Source organism: Oryza brachyantha, chromosome 5 (assembly GCF_000231095.2).
Source record: "Oryza brachyantha chromosome 5, ObraRS2, whole genome shotgun sequence".
Taxonomy (NCBI): domain Eukaryota; kingdom Viridiplantae; phylum Streptophyta; class Magnoliopsida; order Poales; family Poaceae; genus Oryza; species Oryza brachyantha.
The window spans coordinates 6,451,190-6,466,254 of record NC_023167.2 but is presented as its reverse complement, the minus strand read 5'-3'; the positions used below and the strand labels follow the sequence as shown (position 1 = coordinate 6,466,254).

Below are 15,065 nucleotides of genomic sequence, written 5' to 3'. Positions count from 1 at the left end.
GTGAAGCATCGTCCCTCGAAGGTACCCTTATCCCCTTAAAGTTTTAGCTAAGCCAATTGATCTGCACCTCGACTAAGAAAATATCAAAATAATGCTGCGTTTGCCCCCCTTACTAGCCCTAGATTTCCTCGTTTTTTCGCACGCATGCTTCTCGAACTGCTAAACGGTGTATTTTTTTAAAAAAAATTCGATAGTAAAGTTGCTTTAAAAAACCATATTAATCTATTTGACAATTTTTTAATAATTAATATTTAATTAATAAATGTATCAATCTATTAATATTTTTCTCTCAAACGAAAGCGGTCTAAATAGAGGTACGAGCGGCTAAGACTAACGGGAATTGCACTGTTCTGCGCATGATCGACGTGTGCGAGGAATGACGGGGCTGTATGCCAATTGCTCTCGATCAATCTCTTCCTCTCAATGCCAATAAACGCCCACCAACCAACGGCACCAGCACATAGTAGTTGGAGCCCCCACTTGAACGCCACGACGCAGCAGGCCGACGATATATAGCCGCCGATCGACTTCCCTACCATTACGCCGTATACTTTCGCTTCTCTTTATTTATAAACTAAATTTTAAACTCTAGTTTTAGAATTTTTTTACCAAAGTTTATTTTTTATATTATCTTTTAAATCACTAAAAATACAAATATAAATTTTTTCAATAAATTAATTTCTATTAGCGCATATATCACCAAAGAATTACGCATATGAAATAAATAATTCCACGGTGCCCAGGAACGCAAACGTGTCACGACGCCATGCCGATTTGAGGGGCATGTGTCCATGTCGTTTGCGAGGCCCCCATTTAATTGCTACCAGTAGAGTACTATCTAGCAACAACCTACAACCTCTTGATTGATCGCGATTCAGTCCATAGATTCTCTATATATTCGTACGGTTTCTCTCGTTGTAGAACGAAGCTTTTGCTAGCTAGTACTTTGGATGTAGCTAGTGTGAGCTCCAGTGCTGCACTTGGTGATCAGCTGAGGCCTTGTAGCCTTTTGAGAATTGAAGATGAGTTATCTGCTTAAGGCTAAGAGCTGGGTGCCCACCCAGGAGAAGGCTGCAGATCAGACTTTGGATGAACAGCAGCGCAAGGTACTTCAATTGTGTGGCTATCTTAATTCTGTTGTGGCGTTCACTGTAATGTTAATTTAAGAACGACTGCATGCTGATATGCTAACCATATAGCTTTTTTTATCGTCCTAGGAAGTAACCTGAGGTACCCATAAATTTTAGTGTGAAATTTTAGTACCTTAAAATACTATACTTTTACACTATAAAATATAATACCTTGAGATACTTTTTTAAAAACGATAAAAAAATTCTAAGTATATATCTTGTGCCATGAAAGTACATTCTAGCTGTATATGATCCTGATGACAGGATCTCTTCCTTCCGTTGTATCGGATAGGAAACCAACGAATAGTTGAGGATTTCTTGTAGGCTTCACCGAAAACATATCGATCTCCCATCACATGCATGCAAATCCTCGAAACGCGATCAAACCATTGCTGGAATTAGTTCAGGGGCTTATCTTTCGCTCGAGGAAAAAACTGAATGGCATATTTATAAATGAAAAATAATTTATTAATAAAACTTATATATATATATATATATATATGTTTATAGTAATCTAAAAGGCGACGCTTAAAATAAACTATGATAAAAAAATCTTAAAATTAATTAACTTCAAAATTTAAGGTTATAACCATAAACAAAAGTCAAAAGACTGGGATACAAAATCCAACCTATCTTGACACACGTTGAACACTAAAACTGACCAAATATAATAAAGGCTACATCTCATCAAGAACCATTCTCTTGTTTGGCGATACTACGTTGCAGTAATCAGGAAAAATTAAACAATCACTGATCGATCGAGAACAGCAGGGTGTCGTTGAATTATCTGGAGCAAATTAAGAGCGGCTTGAAACAAGATGATGAGTTAACCATGACTGATGATTTTGCCATTGTATCGAACCTGCAGACAAAGGAGGTCCGAGAGCTCCTGGGAAGCCTGACGGCCGAGATGCCGGCATTCTTGACAGACGCCACCATCCGCCGCTTCCTGCGAGCAAAGAACTGGAGCACGGAGCAAGCAGCCAAGGATCTCAAAGAGACTGTCAAGTGGAGGCGTCAGTATAGGCCGGAGACAATCTGCTGGGTATGCTTCTGCACTCTTCGGCTACCTCCGTCTCTAAATATCTGACGTCGTTGACTTTTTAATGCACGTTTGATCATTCGTCTTATTCAAAAAATTTATATAATTACTAATTATTTTTATGTTATTTCATTTATTGTTAAGTATATTTTTATGTATATATAACTTTACATATTTTATAAAAAAATTTGAATAAGACGAATGGTCAAACGTATATAAAAAAGTCAATGGTGTTAAACATTTACGGATGGAGAGAATATTTATGCCTATGTGCCAAACTTTAAATTTTCAATCTTGGATTTGGAGTTGATTCTGGGTTTTATCATCGTAATTTATTTTTCGGTCTTGGCTTTTAGATCGCTAAAAATATATATCGGTTTTTATTCGTAAATTATTTTTTATTTATAAATATGTCATTTGGTTTTTTTCCTTTGGAATCAGCCCTTTGTCATGTATTCAGATATATGTTATTGATGCTCACTGTAACTGTCGCCATCCTCTTAACTGTTGGGTCAGTATAGAACTGTCCGTCTTTCTGCATCAGTTTGAGCTGCTGGATTGATGAACTGGTTGGTCCATACAGTATAGCTGAGAGGCAGAGGTGTCTGGACTGATGCGTAAGGTGACCGTGGGTGGTGGTGGTAAATATGTTATCTATCTCATCGTCAACTTTGGCACTCATACTTTTTAAAAGAAAAATAACTGACACATATATATCGAACTATTTTAATTCACTTTAATTCACTGTATTTTAATAACATGTTAATGATATTTTTTAATAAAATTCTGTTGTAACTTATGGGCAATATACTACTGCCCAACCCATGTTTCATGTTTTAATTCTATCTGGTTTTGCCTAAATTCATTCATGGATGAATGTATATACTTTATATATCTCTTTAGATTAATTAGCATCTATATCAATCTAGACAATGCTAAAAAGATTTACACCGTGAAACGTAGGGAGTAGTAAAGAAAAAATTATGGTCATGTGTGTTCCGTATTTTTGCACCGATAGGTTCAACACAAAATTTTCATTGCGTTCGGAGAAATACGATGAACAATTCACTTGTAGTCCCAGACTTTCATTGCTTTTGATTCTCGATGAACTTCCGGGCAAGCTACGCCACTAATTAGTTGAGTATGGAAAATTTCCACACTAAGTCATGCGCTTCATCGTTTTGCAGTTGCAATCGCTTATGAGCCAAATTTTGAATTTAAGAACTTAATTTTGGACTTAATTTTGTGGTTTTTTTATTATGGTTTGTTTTAGACATTTCGTTTCTGAGTCGCTATGGACACGTATATAAAAGTTATATCTGCAAATTATTTTTGTTTAAAAAACGTATTTTCGCTTATCCCTCTAAAAAGCAAAACAATGAGAGCCCATATGTTTCCATTTAATATAATTATCTCGATTTTATAACTACCTCAGATAGATATAAAGCTCTTGTCAATCATTCATGGAGAAATAACAAAAATAAATTTTACTACTAATTTGTTAAATATTTGATGTTTAGGATGAGATCTGTCAACTATTTTGTACTTGGACCATCAAGAACTCCTCAAATACTTATTCTTTTAAAAGGGTAATATGCAATTGCCTTGAGAAACACAATCATATATAATATCACAAACTTACTGGATTTTATAAATTTGTTGTAATTCATATTTGGTGGTCAAAGTTTTCTAAAAATAAATATTTATGATTACGGTGGTGGTTCTCTTCTATACGTTACGGAGGACGTACGATAGAAAAACATTTTACATTTTACTCCCTCTGATACGTTTTACGCAAAGACTTATCTGTTGATTAATCCATATTGTTTGTATATATTTAGATTCATTATTATTTGTATGATCTAGTGATCATAGAAAGTTTTATGTGCTTCTTCATGAACTGATTAGAGCAATTTTACATGTATTTGAATCCAACGCTAGGAAGACATTCCTGGAAGAGAATACGAGGCTAGGAGAACATATATTGCCGACTACCATGATAAGAATGGAAGGACCGTCATCATATCGAAACCGGCAATGAAGGTTCATTTCATAATGACAGACAGAACATACCTTTTTTCTATTAAGCTAATCTTTTGTGATTTATATATTTTATGTGGTACAGTATGGATGATTTTACATCCTCGAAAAAAATAGCACTAGATATTATAATTTTGGTACTTCAAGTAAATTGGGGTATCAAAATTACATTTTATAATATGATACCTCACGGAATTATATTACTAATGCTCCTCTGAACTAAATTCCAAAATAGTGTTTGCATTTTAATTTACTAATGTTCACTTGTGTGACAGAGTAAATCATCCACCAAAGACCAGATAAAGTTATTAGTGTATAACCTGGAGATGTTAGCCATGCATTCAGAAAATGAGCAGGACGAATGTGTTGTTTGGTTAACCGACTTCCATGGGTGGGTGCTAACAAGTACACCGTTGCCGATGTTCCGTGAAACCACGCACATAGTTCAAACTTATTATCCAGGACTGATGGCACGCGCAATCGTCAGTAATCCACCAAGGATTTTCGAATCATTTTGGAAGGTAAGACCCCACAAGTTAGGCCTTTTTTTTTCCCTATCCTTCAAAAGTAATACAAAGGTACTTAAAATTGTAGTGCGAAATTCATATACCTTATGATACATTGTATCTCAAGGTAATATATTTTTACACTGAAAAATATGGTATATCAAGGTAATTTTTAAGGACAGTAAAAAAGCTCCCCAGGTTAAGACTTGAAATTTTGATGCAATCTTAAACATGCTAAAAGATGCTTCTATGAACTATAAATATATACTCCCTCTGTTCTTTTTATTTTAACATCGTTAACCTTTCAATATATGTTTGATCATTCGTCTTATTTAAATAATTATATAATTATTAATTTTTATATGATTTATTTATTACTAAAAGAACTTTAAGCATGAACTTATAATTTTACATATTTGTAAAAAAATTAAATAAGATAAAATGTCAAACATATATTCAAAAGTCAACGACACCAAATAAAAAAACCGGAGGGGTATACTCTAATAGTTATCCTTACAATTTGGTTGCAGGTAGTGAGGCATTTCATTGATCCAAAAATGAAAGACAAAGTGAAGTTTGTATATACCAACAATCCAGAGAGCCACAAGATGGTTGCTGATATGTTTGACTTGGACAAGCTGGAGACTGCATTTGGAGGGAGGAGCACAGTTCCCTTAGACATGGACAAATATGCAGAGAGAATGAAACAATGTGACCAGGCGAGAGGAGCTTTTCTTCATACAAATGGCTACTCATGCTCCACCTGATCCTGACCAGATGGCACAAAGCTCATACAAACGTTCAGTTTTCATTCCATACTGCTGGCATATACAGTGGCATAAATAAAAAAACGCTAGATACGATAGAAATGACTCTCATATGTATGTTTATCAAGGAGAGAGTAAATCTCAACCCAGATCGGCTAGCCCACGATCTTATGGTACTAGCCGAAAGACCCCCGAGTCTTTCTCCAGTGGCATAAATCTAGGCCTTGCATCTCAATTTGTGTGTTTTGTGTCTTATGTAGGATTTTGAGATGGCCTTGAGTAAAAACTCCATGACAATATTATGTACATGGAAGCTAAATATGTAATAACCCAATATTCCAGTAACCAGTAAAAGCCGAATGAAAACAAAATCATGCAATTAATTACCTAAATTACAAATCTCAGATTGTAAAGTGTGTGGATGCATACTTAGAGCTAGTTCCATTTTTTAAATATGTGTTCCTACATCAAATTCGGTACATTAAAATTAGGCAGGAGAAGCTACGGACTTGTTTGGATGGCTGAGATAAATTGAACACGAGAGAACGAAAAACAAGTACTCACGACTCCAAAGAGAATATCGGAAGATTAATTCAAGACAATTTGCTCGTTATGATTTAAGAGCTCTATCAGATAGATGCTAAAATAAGAGTATCAATGCACGGCCGTCTAATTAATCTAGGCCATCTGATTTTAATTAATCCTGTTTAGTTCCTAGAAGTATAACCTTAAAATAGAAATCGATTCAGTCAACGATCGCACAAAAATTCAAATTATCAAGTATTCCCTCTGCTCCACGTTATAAGATTTTATAGCCTTGCCTAGATTCATATGTGTGTTAATAAATGTAGACATATGTCTTGTAACATGAAGCGGAAGAAGTAGGTGCTAAAACCTTTTTTATTATTTGGGGTTTATTCATCGAGATTCAGATAATGTGGTCTAAATGAAAGTTGTAGGCCTTGTCATTATGTCTCTAACACCACTTGCTTTGTTTGATTTTAATAAATGGTTTGCGAGAAACGCTAAAGTATGTGCTACTGCTTATTTTTCTTGAAGGCCAGTGCAACATTCACTTCCCTTAAATATGGGTCAATGGAAAAAAAAGGAACTTTCTGTGGTTTGTGGTTGTAAATATATTAAGTTTACAACATATTAAGTACTCTAATTAAGTACTGATACTTAGTCACATATAGAGGTTTTATATTGTTTTGCTCCACAGGTGTTGTGGGTTCCAACGTGGGAAGTGTTGAACTAAGCTATTGAAGGAGTTAAAAGGAAAAGTACATGACCTTATCGGAGACGTGATATCTGCAGTGATTTACTTTATGCATTTTTTCTTTAATTGTGTCCGTGAATATCTATGATTTGCTAACTTCTCAGCTATTATACATGACAAATTTATGAGGCACGATCTTGATGTGTTGTTGTCAATGTCCTTTTGATTAGTTGCTGCGCAGTTTGCTAGAAGAATGCAATTTTCTGTTTCGTGCCTATCTTTTGGCCATATAAATGAAAGAATTACCCCATGGTGTTTACAACAAAGTTGTAGCTCTCATTCTGTATATTCAAGTTCTATTGTTTATTCTGTTATGTGATGTAGAATTAAAGATAAATAATTGTTAAGCTATGCTACTCTTTTTAAAAAAAGATTGTCGGTTTTCTCCAGTACAATGGGTTTCCTGGATATGATGCATGTGTCTTCACCATATAATAAATTATGAAACTATTACTTATTAGGGCATTTCCAACCCAATGACTAGGATGGTGTCCATAACATTAAATAAGTTATCATCTAAGATCAAAGATGATGTAGCAAGTGAATAAATAAGGAAAGAGAATGAAATCATGTCTTGCATGAGACATTGTTTCTACACAACATTCAAGATATTATGTGAGATAAGTAGCATTAAATTGATATTTGCATTGGAAGAGTAGTGTCTAGTACTAGTTTCTTGATGATGTGAAGTTTATAAAAACTACATCTAGTGTTATGGGTTGAGAATGCCCTTACTTGTTACTGATGTTAGTTGAATGTTTAAATACCCATTTATTTGTGTAACTTATTATGGCTATATATCTTTCAAGATGTCTTTTATTGTTAACGCGAATAATACTTTCACAAAATATCTGATTAGTTCTGTGGATGAAACCATAATATATTTTTGTTAGAATAAATTATGCTAGAACTAACTTGTTATAGCAAAGATGTTCGGTTGTTTAACTAGTGATATCTCAGGATTGTTATGATTCCCGGGGGTTTTATTTTTAATAGTAAATATAAAGTTGACTTTAAGAATTTTTTCATCGCAGTTTATTTTTAGTTTTTGTTTTTTATCACTAAGAATATATATATATATATAAGTTTATTTATATATTATTTTTTTACAAATATGCCGTTTTGTTTTTTCTCAAAAAAAAAAATCAAACGATCACCACCTTTTTTGTATCACCTGTAGCTGCGATATTGATGTCATGGCTGACGCGAATATGAGGTATGGCTTCTACGTTGCATCGCACCTTTTGTGCCAATGGGTTCAAAGCTAAAACGGATCAAATCGAATGGAATCTTTGTTTAACCCACCTAATTAGATCGAATATAGAATTCGGCTCCTGACTAATACAACAATTTAGTAGACAAATATAAGACACACTTTCTGTCTCAAGATAGATGCTTTTTTAACTGCATCATCGTACCAACCAATCTCAATATTATTCTAGTTTATTTCTGCAACTAGTTTATCGTCCCAACCAATCACAATCACCATAAACTTCAAACATAACACCTCAAACTAATGACATAAGTACCTGTATCACGAGACGAAGGGACTATTAGCGTTTAACATGGTCTCAAATCTTACATTTTGACAGTAATTTCTTCTGTAATATGTTACCAATAGCTACAAAATCGAAATTAGATGAAAATATCTTAAAATACAAATTGAATTATAGTTACATGCATGATAATAACCATACATAATTTTTCCAAATATTAGTCATAATTTAAAAATGTTAACTTTATTAAAAAAAACATTGATGCCTTAGGTTTTAGAATTGAGTAAATAACCAAAACCACGCGCATTTCTGTGGGATCTCCCCGTCATTAATAATCATTAAGTAATGACATCAAAAGTTAAAACAGCCAAAACATGATTAAAATGCTATTTTCTGCTAGTGGCCAATGAATTACCAACAGTGTCATGTTTATTTGGTTGGAAAGGGACTCCCATTCATCACCAAGGAATATATCCATGTATAGCTAAGCAACTAATCAATGCCCTTAATGATTGGGCCCATGACTACAGAAGGCTCTAAAAAATGACAAAATAAATGCTATGGCCCTATTTAGTTCTAAAAACATCACATCGAATTTTTGACATCTAAATAGAACATTAAATATATATGAACATTAAAACTAATTACACAGTTATAGGGAAATCGTGGAACAAATCTTTTGAGCCTAATTAATTAATGTGTGATTAGCCATAAGCACGGAATCTATAATTTATTTTGTAATTAGACTACGTTTAATACTTCAAGTGTATATCCGTATATCTGATGTGATGTTTTTGCAAACTAAAACGAGGCCTACGTATATTTTGTCTCTCTCCTCTTTTAACCATCAACTGCCAACTGTACGTGTAGCCGGTTTGATGTATGGTGCAAAGTTCACAAACTTGTTGAGATTTGTGCCTTGCAATTCTCTAAACATCAGCATGCATCTAAACAAGGGACAAATATAAGACATTTTTTTCAGTAACTTCTCTGAAGACTAAAATACAACCATACTGTAGCTAGGATGGCCAAATATAAAAGATTCAAACATATTTAGTTATTGACCAAATTTGGTTCATTTTCATTTTTTCACACCAAATTAACCAGATGTGGTCGTTTTTCCCGTCTTCAGTTTTCAGTTTCAGCGACTCATCGGGCGTATGGCTATTGGCGTAAGATTTTTATTTACATCGATGATAACTTTACTAAATTGAAACGTACCAGAGAACACTAAAATTCCAGCAGGAATATTTCAACCATCCAGAGGTCAAAAAAAAAAAAATTCAACCATCCAGTATCCACTACTCTTAATGTGTTTGCTCCTAAGTATCAATTAAATAGTTATATATTTGTTGAAACAGTTGGTTGTTAACATGGCTTTCTCTGGGACGTAATTGGAGAAATTTAGCCAATTCTTTGCTAATAGTTAGTACATGCCAGCTAAAAGACGGAATCGCATCTAAACGAGATAAATTACGAAGATACTGACTAGTACCATTTGATATCATCGCAGTCGGGTGACGAGCGCAACGTGAAGAACTCACACCAAGTGCGGGGAGACATGGAGGGTGGACGGAGATTGGCACGGGCGGCGTGGTTGGCGGCGGGGAACAGTGGTGGCTGCGCGAACATGGAGGCGAGCGCCGGCAGCGCAGGAGCGCGCAGAAGCGGCGCCGGCGAGAAACTCGTGTCCAGACGGCATTTCGTGTTGTAGATTTTCTGTAGTTAATAACATGAGCATTTTGAATTTTTTTAAATATGTACGACAACTGCATAACATTTTACTTTAATGGGACGAGAACGTACCGAAAGCAGAACATCACACACACCACCATACGGCCTCCTAAATATGAGAAATTTAACTTTTTGAACATATGGGTCCTTCTATTCTATGATACGTGAGCCAATAAAAAATCTGTTATGAACATTTGTAAAAGTGTAAAAAGTTAAATGTTCCCCTAAATACAGATACATACGTGTCATCAAACAACCGGTAACCAACCAAAGAACTACCGATCCATCCAACCGGTAACCTTTGGCTTATCTCGTTTGTGCAAAAAAGACCTTATTTCTTAACCGATCACTATATTAGAGTTTAACAAAGATTATATTACAGTTTATTAACGTTTGAATAAATGCATTGAAATTTAACAAAAATATATAGAATAAATACATTGAGATCTGAAAGAGTAAAGACTATTTTAGTCGAATGGTTTTCTATTAATTTGTATGAAGTAGATTAAAAATAAAATTATTTTAGAACAGGGGTAGAATGTGTAGTATCGAAACAGAGTTAAACACCCATACCAGACAAGGGGGTGAATGGTAGGTAGAACCAAAATCCAAAAATCTTTTGCAGAATAAAAGATTACCTCTGGTTACATCACTCATGTGTCACCGATCAGATCGTTAGGATCTAGAAAAACACCAGTAAATAAAAACAGAAGATTTAGATTGAAGATCTCAACGTTATTGCATCAACAAAGTGCACCAACAACACTCCTTTCAAAATTTTTGATCTAGACTCGAAAGCTATTCTAAACTTCTAATTCTCTAAATCTAAATCTCACAAAAATCACACCGAGAACATACACCTTGATATCTATTTATATAAAAAAATTTATCTCTGGCAGAAAAGGAATCATCTCCAAAAATCATATCGGTTGTAACACCGTGGCAAAGCCGCGGAAACAGTGAACAGTATAGGGCGGAGGACAGTGATTAGGATTTAGGAATAAAACCAAAGTAGCGTCTCCTTTTCCCTGTATGACCAAAACAGCTGCAGGCTGATTAAATGAGGAAAAAATATGAACAGTACAACAATGTCATACTACATGGCAAGGAACGGAATCGTTCTTTTTTTTCTTATTTTCTAGCCGTGAGAACAAACATGGTGGCTCTTTTTTCTATTAGTTTTTATTATATTAGTTTTTATATATAATAGATTGTAGCATGTATATCCTTGAACAAAGGCTGACATAGCTATACAAAAGTAATTATTGTAAATTGGGAATAATTTAATTAGCAGGAGTAATACAATGATCGTGGAATACCACGTCGAGTCCAAAACCAGAGCAGGAAAGAGCCAGCTTCACGCACGAGCTAATCCACGAACAGTATAAAAAAATAAACGCAGATGAACAGTTTAACATTACGTGGTTGCGTGGAGCAAAGTGACATCCATCCGTACTACTTCACCGAAAACTATATTTCTCTAATCTGCAAACAATAAAATAAATATCACTTTCGATGTATACTTATTTTTCTTATGCAAAAGAGAGTTCATGCGATAACTGAGGAGTAATAGTTCGTAGGTGGATGAACACGAAATTTTTTATTTTTAAATCTTTTTAATAAATAATTGTATTACTAAATCTCCGTGGAAAATATTTTTACCGTATGAATCTTTTGGGCACGCCATCAACATTAACGTGACGAAACGGCTTGCCACGCCATTATCGGTGGCGTGCCACGTTATATTGCCATACCACTGACATTAGTGTGGCAAGACTATCACGCAATGCCACGCCCGACCAGGTTGCAGGGTAGCGTTATCTTGCCACGCCACCAACACTGACGTGGTCAAAAGGTTCAGTTTTGAAAAAAAATTATCCAGTAGTTTAGTAATAAAATTATTTACTAAAAATATTTATTTAATAAAAAATTTCTGGATGAACGGTAGAACAGTGAACAACAACGTGGCAACAACCGGCGTAGCAAGCCGTACTTCAGCCTCCAACAAAAAAATAGTTTGATGAACAGTACAACAGTAAATAGCAACGTGGCAACAACCTGAGCAGCGAGCCGTACATCAACAAAAACTAAAGTCTTTATAGATTAGATCCGCACGAACACCCGATACATTATAGCAAACTCCTTTTCTCTTTTTTCTCATCTGATTTTTATCCGATTTACTTAACAAATTTTCTGGTGCTTAATGCTGCAAACCCATTACAATTTTATGTCACACAGGGTTACTCCACCGTGTACTAGCTTGTATTTAATATCAATCGTCACACAACATCCTCGATCGTCTGGACCTCAGCTTCTTCTTAAGTCTACTCACGATCTCGTTGCTGTTAACCGACATTGACCTCCAAGAATCACAACTTTAGTATAAAAATGTCACATGACATCCCCATCATTCAGACATCAGTTTCTCCTTAAACTAAGTCACAGTACTCACCATTGACCATAGTTGACCTCAAGTCACCTGCACACATAAAACAAACCAACCGTTTTCGCACATATATGTCATAATCTAACTCACATTAGTTACACGCACCAATACCAATACTGCAATTGTTTTTAAACCAAAATCTATTAATAAATCAATTTACAAGCTAATTGTTCATCATAATCGTGAGATCCTATGGAAAGGAGGCCCTAAGTTGAGAAGCCTAGGGAGGTCGTGAGTCGCGACTGTTCGTGCTACCACTTGAAGGAGCAGAGTTGAATGTACATTTATTTTTGATGTTTCCACCGTTCACATTCAACACCTGTAAACCAAAAGAAAACACCAGAGTAAGAGCTCGCATGCCGTGTGTCTGCGGACACGGCATAAAGAAACCACAATTATGCTAGCTACCTAAAACCAGTATTCTCTTCGTTTCAGGGTATCCATAATCTATGCAAATATTATCTAGTTAATAATATATACGAATAGTTAAATAAATAATTTATGTCATAAGTTGTTTATTCGATTGTCTGTATAATAATATATCATTTTATGCAAGGCAAACAAATGCACAAATGAGATTAAAATAAAAGTATAAAAGTAGTACACAGAAGATAATGGGATTGACTGGGTGGTTAGCTTGATCACACGGAATGTGGGTAGAGCGCTGGATGCGGTAGCGCACGTTCGGCCAAGCGGTCGGTCCTATAGCAGTGATTAAGGACAGAAACCCAGCAGCGCTTTTTGGACTTATTTCATTAACCATCTTGTTTTGAGTTTTGTCCTCATACTACATATATACTCATGGAAGTTACTTTTATATTGACTTTTAGCCATATACTTGGCATATTGGTGGTAGCCAAAACTTGGGCAAATTAGATAGCTGGAAAAAAAAAATAGCCTGAGCTATAGACAAGGTGACTATCAGGATATGTGCCGCCCAGGGTTCCCCAAACCGTCGGAGGGCCTCCTACCACCCGCTGACGGTGGCGCGGTTAGCAAGCAGCAACCGTGAAAACTGACACAAATTTGAATTTAAAACTTTTGAATTCAAATTACTTGGTTATTACGGCTTCTCGGTTAAAACCACGCGGTAAGCAGTGAAAACCATACGGTAAGTAATTAAAACCGAGGTAACCGTGGCTAGTTTAAACCGAGGTAAAAATTATAAAAGAAATTTGAGAAAAATATAAAATTGTAAGAAAATTGGAATTAGTAGTTAAGTATAATTTTGACAGTTAGGACATGTTTTTGGATTAGGGGTTCTATCTGCCATAATGCACCTACGTTCATTTAACTAAAAAATAAATCATGTAATTTATACCAAGAATCATGTCTATTTATTCTACATATATATCCCTAAAAGTTATAAATGTTACCGTTGACGTCAAAAGTTTACCCGATGACGTGTTAGACACGAAGGCCTAGGAGTCTATTCTTAGATCACTGTAGTGCAGGACCTAAATTCTTAGAATGTGTGGGTGTGCCACTCAGTTTGATCGTGTAACTGACAAGATGAAGAATAAAACAAGCTGATCGACTATCAAGCCGGTAGGTAACTGAGAACTTAGCCGATCGGATATTGATGTAGCAGTGTTTAGCCGTTAGGCTGAGCAGTCCCGTTTAAAACTTAGATCAGCTAGAAATCCGATATGAAATAGACTTGAATAATTTAAATAAACAATGAATCATGTGCTACGATCGGTCAAAATCTATTTGCATGTAATCCTCATAAGCCGATGCAACATAAACAACTATTGATCTAAATAAATAAAGTCGATCGGTGTAGAAACAATGTATTAAGTCAGTGGGCTACCCTATTGATATAAATCCAATGAACATGTAGATCGGCGAAAATCATCGTCTATAAACGACTGATAGTCAAATAAGATCTATAAAATATCTAGCCTAACTTACGGGGAATAATATTAGAAGATCGAACTAAACCGAGACAGTTTAGGACTATACCTTGCAATGTCAAACTAGATGCTAAACAGATCTAGATTGCTATCAAGCCGATGAGCCGATGACTGATAACTTATAGGCTTGAACTCTGATAGAACAATAAGCAAGATACATGGATCTGATATAAACTATTTGATAAACGCAATTTAATAGATCAGACCGAACCGAGAAAGTATCAGATTGAATATGTCAAATAGCAAATATCAAACCAACGTAGATCACCGAAAGTGGTCAACCAGATCAACTCAAGATACAAAAGTAATCTAAGCTAAAACTAATACGATAACTAGAAACCGTATGAGCAAATCAGAAGATCAGATCGAATAGAAACAATTCTAATCTAGCCGATATGATCACCAGGGGGCGGAAGAACGTTGGACTTACCCCTCCGCCAGAGATTGAGAAGATGCAGCCCCGCGTTAGGTGCCATGTTCTGCCGGCAATAAACCTCGGTGAATAGGGTGACGATGTGCGGTGAGTAATTGATCTATATGACGTAGTTGTAAATGATTTACAATGACCCCGGGCATACACATTTATACTCACAGGTGGATAGTAGTCTATGTCGAATATGAAACACGATTCCTAATACATAAAAAAATAACAAATCCTATTTGGACTCTAATTCTAATCCCTATTGGATACGACACTGTTTACTAATAG

General features: G+C 35.2%; 1 protein-coding gene across 1 annotated transcript; it reads left to right on the top strand.

Annotated features, from left to right (window-relative positions):
* Positions 1-944: 944 nt before the first annotated feature.
* On the top strand, positions 945-5,870 carry LOC102709925 (phosphatidylinositol transfer protein 3-like). Its single transcript, XM_006654119.3, has 5 exons — positions 945-1,106; positions 1,999-2,175; positions 4,114-4,215; positions 4,488-4,733; positions 5,249-5,870. The coding sequence occupies exons 1-5, from the start codon at positions 1,023-1,025 to the stop codon at positions 5,483-5,485; spliced, it is 846 nt and encodes a 281-aa protein (XP_006654182.1). The 5' UTR covers positions 945-1,022; the 3' UTR covers positions 5,486-5,870.
* The last annotated feature ends 9,195 nt before the right edge of the window (positions 5,871-15,065 follow it).

Bases quoted from the DNA above. Each gene is read 5' to 3' on its own strand.
- LOC102709925 (XM_006654119.3), top strand. From the start codon at position 1,023: ATGAGTTATCTGCTTAAGGCTAAGAGCTGGGTGCCCACCCAGGAGAAG. The intron at 1,107-1,998 runs GTACTTCAATTG...TCGAACCTGCAG, and splicing joins TGGATGAACAGCAGCGCAAG to ACAAAGGAGGTCCGAGAGCT. The intron at 4,216-4,487 runs GTTCATTTCATA...CTTGTGTGACAG, and splicing joins TATCGAAACCGGCAATGAAG to AGTAAATCATCCACCAAAGA.